General features: G+C 43.2%; 1 protein-coding gene across 3 annotated transcripts in view; it reads right to left on the reverse strand.

Annotated features, from left to right (window-relative positions):
* Positions 1-2,200: 2,200 nt before the first annotated feature.
* The window catches only part of nova2 (NOVA alternative splicing regulator 2), a 79,057-nt gene continuing 63,799 nt past the window's right edge, over positions 2,201-17,458 (reverse strand). For all 3 annotated transcript variants that reach the window (XM_058634516.1, XM_058634515.1, XM_058634514.1), the window contains one exon: positions 2,201-12,381. In XM_058634516.1, coding sequence (XP_058490499.1) covers positions 11,359-12,381 — 1,023 coding nt within the window. In that variant the 3' untranslated portion in view covers positions 2,201-11,358. The remainder of the gene's footprint in view (positions 12,382-17,458) is intronic.

The following is a 17,458-nucleotide window of genomic DNA, read 5'->3' on the forward strand; positions in this document are numbered from 1 at the left end:
CATTCATTTACACAAGTGCCACAAGCGGTTAAAACCTGATCATGTCTGTAAATGGTTTGCAGAAACATACATAATAGCAACGTGCTCCTGAAATGGTTTTTTAAAAACTTACCTCTCAACAGTGATTCTATAGCGTCTTATCCAAAGCTTTGAAACAACCCGATTGTTTTTTTTATTTTACAGACAAACGTGCGAGGGCTTACTCCTGAAGACTAAAGATGTTACTTTGCTTCAATGGTTTATTTTACCCATAACCATGTACAAATAAACAAAACCTTTACAGCTTTGTATGGTCACACATTTAGCATTCATTGGTCCATAAGCACTCCTCACGACGACATGAAAACACTTTGTGAGAACACCAACATTGATTTTTATAGCATCGGCGTCTCAACGTTGCACTGACGTCACAAATGTACCATCCATTCGAACAGTTTGTTTTTCATTGCAAATCAAAAATAGTCACATGCAATGATTGAAAAAAATTACATTACCTCATGTCACATAGAAAGTAAGCGAAAAGTTCCATCATTTAGAAATAAGTACTCTTCAGAGATTTGTCTCTTTCTCTCTCTCTCTCCCTTTTTGTTTTTGTTTCTTAAAAAAAAAAAGTCCTAGACATTCTTTCAACAGCGTTGTTGGTCTCATTTGGGTTGTAAACATTAGTTACAGTGCCTAGCTTCATTCACCTGGCTGTGTAGAGGACTGGTCAATCGATGCTATCACTCAAGTGATCGAGGGGAATTGGTCGGCGGTCAATCGATTGTACAAGGAATTTATCGTGGAAGGACGTGATGGTCTTTGGGCTGAGTTAAGGGGCAACGGGACACCTGTGAGACACTAGAGGACAGACTGAACAGTAGATCTATATAAGACACCCTGAGAATCACAACTACATCTCTTTTACTCGTCATCCCTTCTTCCTATCCTCACTCTTCCTTCTATGGAACGATCAAAGTCAGGTGGGCGTGGCCTCGGCGAGCGAGGGAAGATGGTTGGTAGGTTTTGTTGGTTGGTGGTGGCGGAAGCCGGTTGCCGTGCAACAGGCTCCTCGGTGGTTGGCATGGAGACAGGTTAAGGTGGATTCTGACCTGGTCAGGTAGTATGCAGCACGTACACTAGTATGAACAGTAGAATGTAAAATGCAGCTCTGGGGTTAAAAATAACTGGATTCAAAATGGATTTCAAGTGAAGTTTGGATTAAAGGGTTAGTTCATCCAATTTTTGAACAAAATATTTCATAACTTAGGCGGGCGGTATTTGTTGATTACAATCCAATGCAAAGTTTTTGGCTTATAATAAAGTTGGTCCCAAGAAAACCTGTGAGAAATGCTACTGATTTTTACTGCAACAAACATTTCAGGATGAACTGATCCTTGAAAATGTAGATTTAAAAAAACAAAAAAACTTGAGGTATTCTTGTTTTTCTTTGCATCTTAGGAGAAGGATTTAGGATGTATTTTTAAAAATAATCCAAGTGGTGGAAAGCACCACGTGTTAGTCGAACAAATCAAGCGCACCTCAAGTTCAAACACTTGAACGTCCATTCCAGATGCAGATTAAACCCCAGAGCTGTCAGCATGTAACAGTAGATCGTGACAGTAGTATGTTATCGATGGAGAACATCACATGGGGCTGACGTGGTGTGCAGCAAAAGGATGGCGCAGGGTAGGCGGTAGTGGTGGACAGTGATTGGTTGATTTGGTTGGTCAGGTGACTGAAGGGGTTATGGACAGTCGAGTTGAGTCAGATCACATGATGAGGGTTTGCAGCTATAACGTCAGGAGGTTCCATTGGGAAGTATGGAAGCCTGACAGGTTTTAGCTTTTGGTGAACACTGGACAAAACACCCACCCCGAGACCCCCCGCACTCACAGAGGCAGCCAACACACACACACACACACACACACGCATGCGCGCACACATACACACACACACGTAAAAGCAGACAATCATTCATTCACAGAAAAAGACAGACACAGACATTTCCTTTTTTTTTGCATAGACACATAGAAAAACACATTTGTGTAAACTCACTCACACGAGACAAACACACTTTTGTTTAAATTATTTTCCACAAACCTGCATTCAACACAAACACACACACACACACACTCTTGCCCACCCTCAGACTTGCGATGTGTTACTGTGATGATGCAGAGTGTGGTGGAAGGTGAAGAATAAGACAACGGAAGACAGGTGATGCTAAAATGAACATTTATAATGACTGCTGTTGCTGTCGCAAAATAAGAATCCTTAAAAAAAGACCTCATATATATTAGCACTAGATTGCCCACTTCACTGGTAATCCACAAGTCAAGAAACACAACTCACTAGGATTTTTTTTCTCTTTACAAACACAATGCTACAATTACATTAAATATTGAATACTCTTTAAGTCAGTTAATGAATGTTGTTAAAAGCAACCACTAAAATACTAAAAAATAAAAAGTAAAAACAAAACAATAATAATAATATTAATTCACCTTTTTCCAGTCGTTCCCTTTTTCTTGTTGCGTTGTTATTTATTAATAGTATAATAATAATAATAGTCTGAGAAATAAATAGCTCATGTGGTGTTTTCAGGGCAATGGGGCAGGCAGCATAAATCAAGAGTGGAGCTCGGAGCGATGCGATGAAATGGTGGCGTTTTGACCTCACGTCGTCACTTGTAATACTTTCAACTTGTCTCTGATGTCCGAGGCGATATATGGAGATATGCACACGTTTGGTTCTGCAGGCAGCAGAATGGCTGAGTGGCACCTGCAGAGATTCTTCATCCCTAAACTATTCTTCTATTTTATGTAAACTAGGACTGTATTGCACAAAAGTTAGCAGCTCAGCTTCCTCGTTTTGTCGCCCGGGAGGAGCTTACGTTCCTTTTTTATTTTTTTATTTCCATTTTCCTCTGCCCACCTCCCTGGGGTTTGTTTTTTTTCGTTCCTCCAACCTGGAGCCGAGCCGTTTTTTTTTCTTCTTCCACGATGATATGTCTATAACACGACCAAGCATTTGCAATAACTATGGCTTGATGATAAAAGATACTAGCGCCACTACGACTCACTGTTTTTGAGAAAACATCAACAAATGTACAAAAACAAGCCTCCGTTGAGAACGGCTCAGACTACGTCTCAAGGTTAGTACAGTTATCTAAAGAGCTTGCTAACCAACATGGAAGCTAAACAGCGAATACAGTAGGTAAATCAACACTAATAACAACAGCACAGATTAACACAGCAGAACTAGCATAGCCGATTATACAGGCAGACCTAACTATCGAATACAGAGATGAAAAGTGTAATGATCGTCTACTGCGTCCACTTGTTCCTCTTTATGCTGCCGGCCCCGTTCAGCTCAACACTTCTCTCTTTACAGCTCAGCAAAAATCTGACAAAAATATTTACAATGAGAGAGAAAAGAAATGAAATTGTGGTGAAACAGTTTGTTTAGTGTTTTTTTTTCCTTTTTTTTGTTTGTCTGCATTTCTTTTTTTGGATTTTTTTTTCTTCCTTTCGTGTTTTTTTTGTGTTATTTATTTAGTTTTTTTTTTTTAAACTTATATCTCAGAGAATTGTCCCCAATGATGAGCAACAAACAAACAAACAAAAAAATCCAATCATATCAGCTAGCATTGCACAGTCTCAGAGAGGTTTTGGGATGGAATGAAGAGTTATTGTCCAAACAGTTGGATGAACACAGAAGGGGGGTAGGAGGAGGAAGAAGGTCAATAAAGTTCATGAGGGGGGGGTGAAAGTTCAAAAAAGTTCAAGAAGACAGAAGATGGCTGCGCAGCTGACGGTGCGTAAACACTCCCCACACCACCGCACGGGGGCGGCGCGTGTGTCGGCGTGCGTGGTTTGGATGTTTAACGATAACAAAAAAAAGAAAAAGAAAAAATCATCATTAGAAAATGGAGTTTTTGAATCTTTCCCATTGAGAAAAATCAAATGGAGCAAGAGCGCGAGAGAGAGAGACTGAGAGAGAGAGAGAGAGAAAAGGTGAGGAAGGGGGGGGGTCGGGGGGGGGTGAAAAGAGTGAAAGGTGCCCCCAACACTATGGCACACAATCAATGAAGTCCCACAGGCTGAAGAGATGACAGAATTAGGAAAGCAGCTGGCATGAGCGGTAGGGCTGTTTTAGGTTGAGAGCAGGACAGTAGGTAGGTAGCCAACCTGCAGAGGGGTTAATCCTTGTCGGGTTTAGCTCTGTGGGGGGTGGTGAGGAGGAGGAGGAGGAGGAGGAGGAGGTGGTGGTGGTGGTGGGGGGCAAGGTGCTGTTCAGTTGAGGCGTCATGAGCGACATCATGTTATGAGGGCGGAGCATGCTGGCTTCATGGGTGCTTCCAGGATGGATGTCCGACACACAAGAACAACTCAAAGAAACGCTTGGAATGGTAGTTGTTGTCTTTTTTTTTTTTTTTTCCTCTCTGTTCTATTTTGGCACTCGAGAGAGAGAGAAGAGGCTTGTGGGAGGCAGAGGAGGAAGGTGTGTATGTTTGGGAGAGGAGGAGAAGTGGGCAGTGAAAGTGCAAAAAAGAGGGCATGGAAGAGTGTGTTTGTGTGTGTGTGTGTGTGTGTGTGTGGGAGAGGGAGAGAGAGAGAGAGAGAGAGAGAGAGAGGGTAAACAGGCTACACACAGAAATGGCATTTTGTTAAAACTGGTCTAGGTTAGACAGAGCATACAGTACAAATCAAAAACCAGGAAAAAAAACAACAACAGAGAACGAGAAGAAGGAACAGAAAAACAGTGATATGACAAATGCAGTCTACAGTTGCTGGTGCTTCGATGGGGCCCGAGTCAGGGGAGGGAGGGGGTGTGGTGGAAAAGTGGAGAAGAAGGGGGGGTCCCATAATATGTCTTAGAGAGTGTTTGAAGAGGTGGGAGGGTCAGTGGTGGGTGTGGGTGAAAGTGGGTTTGTGGTTTGTGGTGGTGGTGGTGGTGGTGGGGCCGTGGTGGGGGGTGAGGCAGAAGACAACATCTGAGCACAATGTCGAGGAGCCACACACCCACTGAGAAGCAATGAGGTCACCTGGCGAGCAGGTGGGGGTTCAAATCTGCATTCCTCTACGCATCAGAATTTAAAATACAAACCATAAACAAAATTTCAAAAAACAAAACCAAAAAAGAAACGCATAAAAACATGACTAGCCTGCTAACGCTGCAACACAGACACCACGAGCACGGAGCCGGCCCTGAAGCAGACAAACTCAGAGAGAGGGAGAGAGGGAGAGAGGGAGAGAGGGGAGCATGCACATCGAAAATACACCCACATCTACAGTAGTCTCGCACACTGACCCCCACCTCAGCTCGGCCTGCCATGCACAGCAACAGCAGAGGGTTTAGTGCAAACATGTCTCCAAGAGAACTCGTGAAAAAAATATCCTTTTTACATTTAAAATGATTCTTTTTTTTTGTAGGATGTGGTTTATTAACCATGACAACATCTGTCATACACCACACTGGAAATCATCTGGTTCCTTTTGGTGTAATTATGAGTAATGAGAGCGGGGAGAGAGGAGGGTGGACTTTGGCCTTTTTTGTTGTTGTTTTTGACAACGAAACCAATAAAAAGTCGAATTCATCTCGAAGTGGAAACGAAGAGATTTTCCAGAAACACACTGGCAACGTTTAGTGTTGTTTCTCTTCATAGTCTCGGAGTGACAACACAATCTGTCCTAAATTTGAGGCACCCGAGGGAGACCGGGGACAGCAGACACACGCTGGCGTGTCTGCGTTGTTTAAAAAAGAAAAAAGGGGGTTTTCTTTTGTCGATGAGGGAGGGGGTGATCTAATTTCTCCCAACCCGGTGAAAGACACTGGGAGATGCTCCATGTTGTATCTGAGGTCAGTAAGGTGCATATAAGTGACAAGACAAGCCAGAGCTCAGAGTGTGGGGGGACGGGGACGGGGACAGGGACGGGTAAAAGGACAAACAACAGCGTTATACTGAGTCTGACAGCGCGTTGAGGGTTAGTAATGTTAGAGTAGAAAAACACACAGAAACACACATGAGCCTCTACTGCACGTCAATGGTCAGAGGAGTGATATGCAGACCTTTGCAGAGGTGAGTACATTCATGGACAATCTCCTGACTTCTTTTTTGTTTCTCTTTTCTTTCCAAAGTTAGTTCACAAGTGAGGACGTTTTAGTACAAGCTCGCTCAGCCAGTAGCAAAATAGTCTTAGGTTTGTTGGGGAGTTTTTGTTCGCATTCCCCTCGGAGGACGGCTTAAAGACAACGCAACGACACAATGTAAATCGGACATTTTGTTCACCTGTGGCCCGCGGATCAGGACTCAATGTAAGCTCGTTGAAAAAACAGCTAACATTTGAACGCATGTAAAACAAATATCAAAATGCTCTATCGGCATGCAAGGATTTGTCTCCGGAAGATGAACGACACACACTGCCTAATGGTTTTTTCTTTTTTTTGTCACTTTTTTTTTCTTCAATTTTTTCCCCACTTTTTTTTAATGTCCACGCTTCACTTTTGATATCATGCAATATAGACGTGCAAAAAAGATAACATCTATTTCCACAAAATACATTTTCATTGTAACTATAAAAGGCTGTAGTTAAGAATGCTATCTAGTCACATTTTTTCTCTCCTTAGCATAATTATGCTAAACTACCGCTATATTGATTAGTCTAGCCCCAGAGTCATAGTGCTGTTGCATTCTGGGAAGGGTAGTTCCCAGAGAACTGGCTAACACTTGGCTAACATGGTTGTTCCGTCCTCTTGTGGCAGGAACAGAGAGGGCTTACACACACTGTGTTACTGTGTTTGTCTATGCAGTCCTTAAAAACGCTCACTGGGACTAATCCCCTCCTATGTGAATTATAAATATGGTTCTTTTGGCACTTTTCACATTTTCTTAATATAAAAGTATGTCTCCTCTTATCTAACTTGATTTAAATCAACACATTTACAGGTTTCATTCTGTAAAGACCTATTTTGGCACATGTTTAATGTCAGGTTAGAATGACACTATTATTAACTTATGACAAGCTTATAACAGAGCGTGTATCACACGGCCACTCGAGAATAGCCTCTCCAGCTAAAAGGACAGATTTCGATATGTTTTAACTCGGTATTTTTAGTACATCAGTTATTATTAAATAGCAGCATATTCCACAAATGAAAAAAAAGAAGATTCTTACTCGTGTAAACCTATTCAGTATCTACAGGTAAATCCAAAAAGCTCCTACAACAGACAGAGGATAAAGGACAGGACAAGACGACATGCCACTACATGTATTGCTTCCAGTAATCGTCACATTTTTATCTCCGTCACCTAAAATACAGAGAACTCAAGAGATTGGCCGCCGTGTAAAAGACAAACTGAAGATTTAACTGATGAGATGAAAAATTAACCTGTCGACTGTGAATTAAAGAAAAAAAAATGGCACCTAAATCAGGAACTGCAGTGCAGGTTTGATTCCGCCATTGTAAATGTACTGTGCTGCACCCAGGATAACACAGATTTGACTCCAGACTAAATAATCTACACCCACCACCGACTCGTCAGAGACTGTAAATTAAAACTTTTAAAACTTTGATAACAGAACCATTATTATTATTAAATCCCTGACATTGCTGGCAAATTCAAGTCTCCAAACTGTCTGACAAACTGTTTAAAGCCCAAACGCGTTCAATCCAAAGCTGCAATCAGCATTCATTCCTATGCCATTACAAACATAACAAATCAAGCAGTGATCTACCTGACTGACCCTGCACGTGAAAAATAAAACCACATGCTTCAGTGCAGCACAGTACAGGTCTACAGTGGATCAAAAACTCGCTGCCTTCAACTCAAATCAAGTCAAACCCCATCAATGACACAATCTTCCCTAAAGATAAGCGAGTGTGTTTGTGTGTTTGTTGTGTTTGTGCAGCGAGTTCTAAATGGACAACTTCTCAGTGTCATGAAGAAAAAAACATTCTGATCCAAACTACACATACTGGATGTAAGAGTGTTTGTGCACTGTGCTCCGTCGGCCTCAACAACTAACACTTCCTCTGCAGGTGTGCTCGTCTTTTCTGACGGCCTCAGTCGCCCCGAGGAGGCAAAGACGAGAGAGACTCCATCCGAGGTGTTTGCCAGGGCAAGCAGCAGACATGCATTGATCGTTAAAAAACACACCAGACATAGTCACCCATGGAGCGATGTGGTAGGAGGGGGGGGGGGGGGTGTGTCAGGATGGGAGTGCACTGGAGGACTGAGGACGGGTGTGAGGAGGGGGGTGAGGAGAGTGTGGATGGTGTTAGATGGGAGTAAAGAAGCCTCCTTACCAAGCGATGGAGAGAAACCCTCACTGGCGCTCCAACAGAGAGACACATTAGATAGCACAGTGGAGGATTGTTTTGAGTCGGATTGGTTTCGAAAGAATCAAAAAGCTTTGTTTGTTTTTCTTCTCTAATCTTACAGGAGTCCCCTCCCGTCACCAGGCCGATTGGATGGTTAAATCGAATACACCCCCACCTCCTTAATTTTTTTCCTTTTGGCATTTTACATTCCGTCACACTTTCAACTCCTGATGGACTTTTTTTTAAATATTACGTGTCCAGGGATTTGCCCATCGGATGGGCAATACTTTAGAATTCATGAAGAAGACACAGCTGTGATAGAAAAGTGAATTTAGAAATGTGTTCCAGTCTATTTACTGTGGTGGTGGACACCTCCCCCCACATCCCGCCCTCTGATTACAAAACACAACAGGTGAGTAAAATCTAGTTGATCGCAACTCTTGACCTCAATGAATTGATCCTCGTCATTGACCTAGTCTCTTCCTCCTCCTTCAATCTTCAGATATGACGTGCATTTCTGATGAAGTTCTTCATATGCATTCTACATATATTTCATATATGTGTACTTTTTTTTTTTTGTATTTTTTTTTTAATCCCTGCCATACAAAAACCATCCGATCATGATGCCATCTACAGCACAAATCCCTGACCTCATAGGCCCGGGAGGACCACTCCCTCGCTTCACAGTGCATTAAGACAAAAATTCAGTGTACTCTGATTGTAAAAAAACCAAAACAAACAGACGAAAAAAAAAAAAAAACATAACACAAACAAAATCACCAACAAAAGAAACAACAGCATCTTCAGCAGCCTCCTGGGACTACAGTGGCCAGAAAACCTGTTGCCATGGGAGACCTGCAGTTTGCCAGAGGCAGAAACAAGCTCAACTTGCTGGACTGCATGTTGAAAATCTCTCTCTCTGCCCTTTACCTCATCAGCAGTCGATCAGTTGCTTGATAAGGGCAAAGATCAGGGAGGTTATTTATCTCTTATCGGAAAACAACGTGCTGCCTTTGAATAGCAAATCTACAAGCGAGGCTCACAGATTCGGCGGCGGACCCCAGGCAAACGCCGCTCCCTTTGTCATGTTTCAGTGTTTTCTCTTACTCCGTGTTTTGCATCCCTCAGTAGTACATCGTGAGACTTAAGTGCTCTCGCTTGATCTGGTCTGTGGTTCGGGGGTTTGTTTAAAAGGGGGTTTAGGAAGACCACAGGCTTAAGCAGCAGCAAATTCATCTGAGATTCAGTCTCAGGTCCACTTGGTTACTCATTTCAGTTACACTTTTACTTCATTAGGAAAACTGTAACTGGAATTTGACTACAGGTAAAACACAGTGGGGATATTATGTGATGGAGAGAGAGCCAAGCATGAGGCATTTAAGGTTAATATAGCTGCTAAATTGCTGCACTGCAGCCTGTGGTGTAAGTAGTTTACAGATATTTCTTGTTCATCTGGAGGTCTCACTGCAGTCTGCATTGTAGTCGATATGGTGAATTCCCTTTTCTAGCACCACATATGGCATCATAGTGTTTTCAGTGTGTGTGTGTGTGTTCCCTGTTCTGCTCTGTTACTGGATATATAAAGTGATCCTTCACTGTAATGATGTTAATGCCTGGGGCGGCTTTCTTACTGGACTTAAATAAGACATATATTACACTATGTGACATTACCATTCATCTTTAAATCCGTTTTTAAATTAAAAACAAATCAAAAAATAGTCTCATTTACATTCATGTCAACCTGAATTCACATATTTAAAAAGAAAAGAAGAAAACAGCTGAGCTTTATACGTGTGAACTCATTAATAAATAATGACGATGGTGGTGATTCCTACTATCATAATAATAATAATAATAATGATAATAATTAAGAGACTGCAAATAAAAGCCATACATCCTGTGTGTTTGCCGCAGCTCGCACAGAATCGCTCTTGTCGTTTTTCGAGGTTTTGTCCGACACAAGGTCACCGGCGCGTACCTCGGCATTTGATCTCAAACACTAGAGCCGCAAATGTGAGGGGGGGAGGTACTAAGTGCGGTAACCCCCGCCCCCATGGCGCTGCACTGCTTGTGGGATACATCACAGGCTATACAAGAGTTGTGTGTAAATGAAGAAACGCCCAGCTGATGCAAGCCCTCCCCCAGTTCCACCTCTCCCTCCTGTCATGTCCCACTAAAAGAGGGGAGGAGGAGGACGGAGGTGAGACAAAAAGTGGGGGAGAGAATAAACAATGTTGGGGTGGGTAGAGGATGTTTCTTCCCTCACACACCAGCTGAAGTTTGCAGTCTTACTCATTATAAAACCCCTGTAAAAGGGCAGGGCATGGGGGGCAAGTAGTGACAAGGGCTTTTGGAGGGGGGGGGGGGGGGGCGGGGGTTGTGGAGGTGGGGGGAGGGGCTTAGGGGCAAGTCAAAACTGGAAGAAAAACAAAAACCCTACAGGAGGGTGATGCGTGTGGGCTGCAGTGGGAGGGAAGGGTAAGGGTTTCTTCCATAACAGTGTTTGGATTAAGGGGGGAGAGGATTGTACCCCGTAAATGACAACCCCCCCTCCCCCTCTGTGTGCCCCTGCCCTTCCCTCCCTCCCCCCACTTCCTGCAGCCTCTCAGGCAGGTGGCCTGTCTACATGGCATTCAGCTTTGTCCACAAAATACACAAGCAAACAAACAGACAGCTTAACTGACTAAACGGAACAAAACAAACAAAACCAACCATAAAACAAAACAAAACAAAAAAATTCCCGCAAAAGGTCAAGACGTTAAGTAATAAAACTTATTTACATTTTACACATTTTTTTTTCTTGGTTTTTCAGCGTGATAACTCACTCCTCTCCCTCCTCGTCTTCTCAGCACATTTTTGCTTCGCGTCAAAAACTTTTTTAATAAAGAATACTGAAAACACGCAGAAGAAAATAGCGTGGACGTTTCCTTTCGACATTCTTGCTCTCCTCTCCTTTTTCCGTACTCACTCTCTCTTTGTTTATACTCCTCCCCCAAGCCCCCACTCTTTTTTTTTCCTCTTTTCCTCCTCGTTTCTCATTGGCTGTCAGGTTTAGCCCACCTTCTGTGGGTTGGTGGCACGTACCCCCTGCTCGTAGGTGATCCGCTGGCTGATCAGGTACTGTGCAGCCTGTGTGGCGGCCTGGGAACCCGTGATGGTGACCTTCCTGTTCCGAGTTCCAGGGATGAACTCGCCCTTCTTGGAGATCTGAATCCTGGCACCAGTCAGCTCCTGGTACTCCACTAGCGTCTTCCCTCCTTTCCCCAAGATGGCTCCCACCAGGTTTTCTGGCACAGCAATCTCGACCACTTCCTTCGCTCCTTCTGCTAGCTTCTCTGTGGCCAGTAGAGATGACGCCACTAGAGGTGACGCAGCGCTTAAGTAGCCATTGGTGGCGCCTGTGGCGGCAGCCAAGGATCCCAGGGAGAAGCCTCCAAGACTGGCTGCTGAGTGAGCGGCGCTAGTGGATGCATCGCTGGCGTAGGATGCTAACAAATTTGCTGCAGCGGCAGCTGCTGGATTAGCGTTAGCCGCTACAGCGGCTAACACGCCTGAGGCTGCGGCGGGGTTCAGCCCAAGACCCAGGGAGTTGGTGTTGTAGCCGTAGCTGGCCAGAGTGTTGAGGGCGGAGGTGATGGTCAGCAGGTCATTACCTGAGAGGCTGGACATGGTGGTTGGGAAGGCCCCCATTCCTGTCAGGCCAGCTTGGCCGAGCAGAGAGGAGGCGGTGGCTGCCGCAGCAGCTGCTGCAGAGGGCATGACCTCGGTGGAGTTGGCGTACGGGGAACCGGTGGGGTTGGAGTTGGCGACTGGCCCTGTGATGTTGGAGTAGGAAATATTGAGGCAGGAGGAGCTCTGTGGGTCTTCCTGGATCTTCTGGACGATGATCTCGACAGCTTTGCGGTTCTGCTCGGGTTCTCCGCTGATGGTGACCACACGTTCCTGCAGGTTTATGCCCTCTGGCTTTTGGGATAGCTGCACCCATGCGCCAGACTGCTCCATCACCGCCTTAACTGTAGCTCCACCTTTTCCGATGATCAGCCCCGCCGTGCTATTGGGTACGATGAGCTTGGCCTAGAGAGAGGGGCGAGGGGTTTGATGAAAAAGAGAGAGGAAATATGTTATTGCTAAACGGAAATCTTTTTTTTTACTATACTCATAAAAAAAATTATACAGGAGACAAAGTCATGAATGAAGAAGCAGAAGTAACTGCTCCTAATGTTTTCTATGCTGTGATGTGATGCCTCTTGTGCTGGAAATATGCAGTGTAATGACAAAAATAATTATGGATTGAGGTGGTAGATGAAATATAAGCTGGGTTACATCAAGGAGACACTGAACAGGACTTTTTAGAGATGATCTCGAAAAAGACAGGAAAAGAAAAAACACCCAAAGTAAAGAGACAGAGAGTCTGAATCATTTTTGAATAAAGAGCCAGCGAGGAGGATGAGTTCCTGAGTGTGTGTGTCAGAGATAAAGTGCGAAAGTGGTGAGTGAATAGTCGACAAAAGGTAGAACAAGGTAAATATAGTGGAATGGTAGAAGGAGAGAGAGACAAAGAAAGGAGAGGGAAATGCTAAAGTGGCTACTTGTGCGAGGAAAAAAAAAATACATTGACTCCCAGGGGTCAGTGTTGCCATGGTAACACAGCTTCAGCATTCAGCACACACACACACTGTCCAAACACAGCACCATATTTTCATTTCACACAATGGCGTGAACATATGGTGTATTATATTTATTCATTGTTGTTGTTATTCTTCTTCTTTTCGTCATCACATAAAACAATAAGTCTAATATATTTATGTTTTGGTCAAGGAGAGAAGATGAAGCACTCTGTTCAGGCTATTCATCATTAAATCTGCTCCCGAGCATACAAGCGGTGTGCAACTAATGATGTTTTCTCCGTTGAAAGCTGGTATTGATCAGTGCATCAAATATCCTTACAATCAATGTGTTTAGTCCATTTAATATCAGGGAATAAGTCAAATCTTTCTCGTTTTACCAGACTAAATCAAAGATGTTTAGTTTAGTATGTAAAAAACACATCTCTGAGAAGCAGGAAAATTTGATCCATCAAATAAACATAATATTGACCTGTTTGTGTTTGGATAACATCTCCCTCTCAGTGAGGTCGACTATGATCAGTGTGGATCCTTCACTGCACACGGAAGACTGGCCTTGTTGTCAAATTAGCTCAACAAACACTGAGCAGCATGAAGATCAACTCAGTCAGAGAAACCTGCGGTTTTGTCCTGTAACAGTCGACTGAAGCGGAATCGTCATACCTGCTTTTGTATTTTAGTTGCCTTTGGTTTGGTTTTGCACCTTTTGAATGTGGTGTCTGAAGGACATTCAGTCTGGCCTGTGGCAAGTTTTTTAGATCCTTTGCACAACTCTGCCAATATCATCACAACCAAACCTCTTTAGATACCTCCAAAGTAGACATTTTGGCCGAAGGATCAGGTATGGAGTTTGTTGCTCTGTGGATGCAGACAGTGAGTTTTAACACAAACACTCCTGTGGATAATTTCCACAGGATTGGGTCCGGAAGTTCACATACGGCAAACGCAGTGGGACGTTGTGTGGGTGAGACATATTCACATCAGCGGGAGAATCTTTGGATCTTAGGATCCAGGTGATTGGAATGGCATCTGGCTTGCCAGAGACAGAACACTCGCACATTCTCTCACTGTGGAGTTTCCCCTGGTGTGCTCTCACATGAGCTCACTGGAAATTTTATTAAATTGCTGTGAGGAGAAGCTCTGGAGAATGTCTGGAGCAACCTCTGTGGACATTTGCGTTCACACGTACAGTCATCTATGACCACAGAGCATAAAAAAAAACCAGCTTGACTTGTTACAGTCTGCAGCACTGACCTTCACAAACAATTAACAACCTCATTGTGCTGAATTGAAGGTTAAAGAAATTGTGTTTCTTTGCTCATCAAGAAACGATGTCTTTCAAAAACAGCGGCTGCACATTAGCCACTTAAATGTGTGGGCACTAAAGCCATTCTTTGTCCCCATTGCATTGATTCAACTGTGCAGAGCAACTCTTTGACAAAGCTACAGCAGCTACGTGCTGCTTGTCTGTAAGAGGAATGGTCATATTGTGTGTTGTGCTGCAGAAACACTGGGAGGGATGAAGAGATAAAAAAGACCTGGCCTTGATGAAGAAAAGGAGATGATGAAATGAGAGCGGTAGAAAAAGACAGAGGCTGATTAATCTATGAAGTATTAAGAGAAAAGAATAAAGTGATGCACAATTTTGTTTTGTCTTTCCATGAAAAAGAGAGCATAAAGGAAAGAAATGAGAAATATTCAAACGTGGAAGGCATCTTTTCAGCTTAAAATAGAAAAATGTAAAGGTCAGTCCAATTAGCGTCCCTGTTTCGATGCCCTGCTTCATGCACATGCTCTCCGTCTCCATCTGTTTGCTACAGTTTTAAGGCAAACATTGTTTGCATGGCTGTGGCCCTCGATGCAGTGCCTCACTGCCACGCCAAATTATCCACTTCCTCACCTTCCTGCTTCTTCTTTTTTTTCTGTGAGGCAGGAGGTGAATTTCCATAGAAATAGAAAATGAAGTCGAAGCGGACGAAACGAGCGACTGCAGTGTCACATGTTCACACTTGTCGCAGCTTCAGGTGGAAGATTGAGGATCAGCTTTGGCCTGTGAGAGTGGTTACACGTGTGTGTCTCTCTGTGGGATTAATAGGTGTGATTTCTTTTCTCTTTCAGAACTAGTGGAAGTTTCCATGACTATCGATCTCTGGGTTGTTACTGTGAAGCGCACACGGAGATTGTGTCTGTGTCCTGCTGCTATCAGAGGCTCTGCTACTTTCTGCTGCAGATTAATGTGAAGAAAGTGCAAAGTGCTAACAAAGTGTTCTGCTGCAGAGCAACTCGGTTTTTCCTCATATGCTCCGTCCTCAAACTCACAAACACCAGATAAAACACTTTGGGGAAGGATGTCGTTAAGACCATTAGATTTCATTATATCTCAGTGTTAATAAGAATGTTTTTCCTAGTGATTCATAATCACATTCAGTTTGTGCAATCACACTAATTGTGCATAATTATGCATTTTATTAGAGCCAATTTGTAGAGTGAAATCTTTAGTAACCTATGACAGTCCTATGACAATTCATTTGGGGAAAATGTTGTAAAACAATCAATAAATTAAAAAAATAAATCCAAATCATCACTCCGAGCTCAAACAACTCCATCTTCTACTACATTTCATTTAATGACTGAAACTATGAATTACATCTAATAATAAAAAAGGCTATATCTGTCATTTATTTAAGTTTAGTGTGTAAAATGATAGATATATAGAACGAACGAACCATTCAATCAGTGCTATATTGCACAATAACTGCACTGCAGGTAGATTGCTCAATCCTTATTTTCTTCTTATATCTTTCCTACATGCATCAAACAAAAACAACACAAAATATAAATCGCCTGCTGAGCCCTGGCTCGTTTACAGACCAGAAAAACAACAACATTTTTTCACATTTCTAACACCACATATGCAACCTCACACATACGGTTTGTAAAACGTTCTCATTTCTGGGTGTAATTTGGACACAAACCTCCGACAGATGAGATAATATGTAAACACAAATTCCTCTTTTCACCATGAATTTCAGATGTAAAAAGTGTTTGCCCACAAACACATCTCGCACCGGCACTCGCCAAGGCCTTAAATGTCTTCTGGAAGTCTAATTTTGCATCCGGCAATGTTCCACCGAGTCTTTTTTTTTTTCGTTCAAGAGGCAACATTTTCAAAATGGTAGTTTTTGCGCAGTGAGGAGATGAGCGGGCGGCGGGGGGTAAAGACGGAGACAACGCATGAAAGAAGCTGGTGACAGACAGCGAGAGAGGGAGGGAGCCAAAAAGACTTTACCCATGAACCCTTTCATCCTCTGCTCTCTGCACTAAAACATTCTCTCTTTTTCCACACAAACACACACACAGTAAGAGTGTTGGTGTAAAGGTGGGAGGATAAACAGTGGCGTACAGCGCTTTCTGATCCCTCCTGGCGCTAATGATCACATCCACCATCTTTATATCCAACTGATTCTCCGCTAATGAGCTTCTCCGTTCGCCCCCACTCCTCCTCCTCCTTCTCCTCCTCCTCCTCCTTCTCCTGCTCTGCTTTCTTTCCTCTCTCTTTCCATTTCATTTTTTTCTCTCCCTTGCATTTTTGACCCTGCATTCCATATAATAGCTTATTAAAATCTATATGTAGAATGAGTTCACATTTTCATGTAATCGTCCATTGTTTTTCAGGCTCAATAAACCAAAGACGAACACACACACACACACACACACACACACACAGAACAAGGCGTTTAAATGTGACTGGTTGAATTTATCTGACATGACTGTTGGTTCAGTTCGCTCTAATGGCAACTTAACCACGCAACCTCCTGCCTTCCCACAATCCTCTGCTCTACGAACCCAAACATAAAGAAGATTATGTGACAGCTGGCAGCATCCAGACAATCGCTCCTGAAGTGACGGCTCTTTCATGTTTCCCTCAGCTTCACCCTTTAAAGTTGCTTTTTCTCCACATTCTCTTGATCTCTGGTGTCTCCATTTTTGTTTCATGTTTTTTTTTTTTTTGTCTTCTAGAAGAGCTTCATGTGTGCCGGGAGAAACTTTTCCACAAAGAGAAGAAGAGAGGCGGGTTTTGGCGTCCATCCAACTGCTGACTAAAATGTCCTGTTTCTGCAGCTGCTGGACTGAGGTCGGAGGTCAAAGCCAATCTCCTGTTCATGGAGACACTTGGAGAAACTGTGTGAGGACGGGGAGCTTCGGCCTCAGCAGGGAGAGAACGACTTAGCCGATAAAATCAAATCAAAAACCTGCCTCAGAGTTCGACCGTTTACAAAGACCAACAACGTCAAACTGCAAAAAGCTTATGCTCTGATGTAAATGTCTTTAAATATCAGAATTTCTACGTTACATCTGCATTTGCTTGGGTTTGATCTCATGCTATAGTGGGATTATTTGGAAGGAGCCTGGAACAACCTTCCAACTGAATGACCTGCAAAGCTGTGATTTCTGATTTTGTAATAAATGAAATAATGAAAAAGAGAAATTCACAGTGCACAAACAAGAGGGGAACTAGTTACAGT

Source organism: Solea solea, chromosome 7 (assembly GCF_958295425.1).
Source record: "Solea solea chromosome 7, fSolSol10.1, whole genome shotgun sequence".
Lineage (NCBI taxonomy): Eukaryota > Metazoa > Chordata > Actinopteri > Pleuronectiformes > Soleidae > Solea > Solea solea.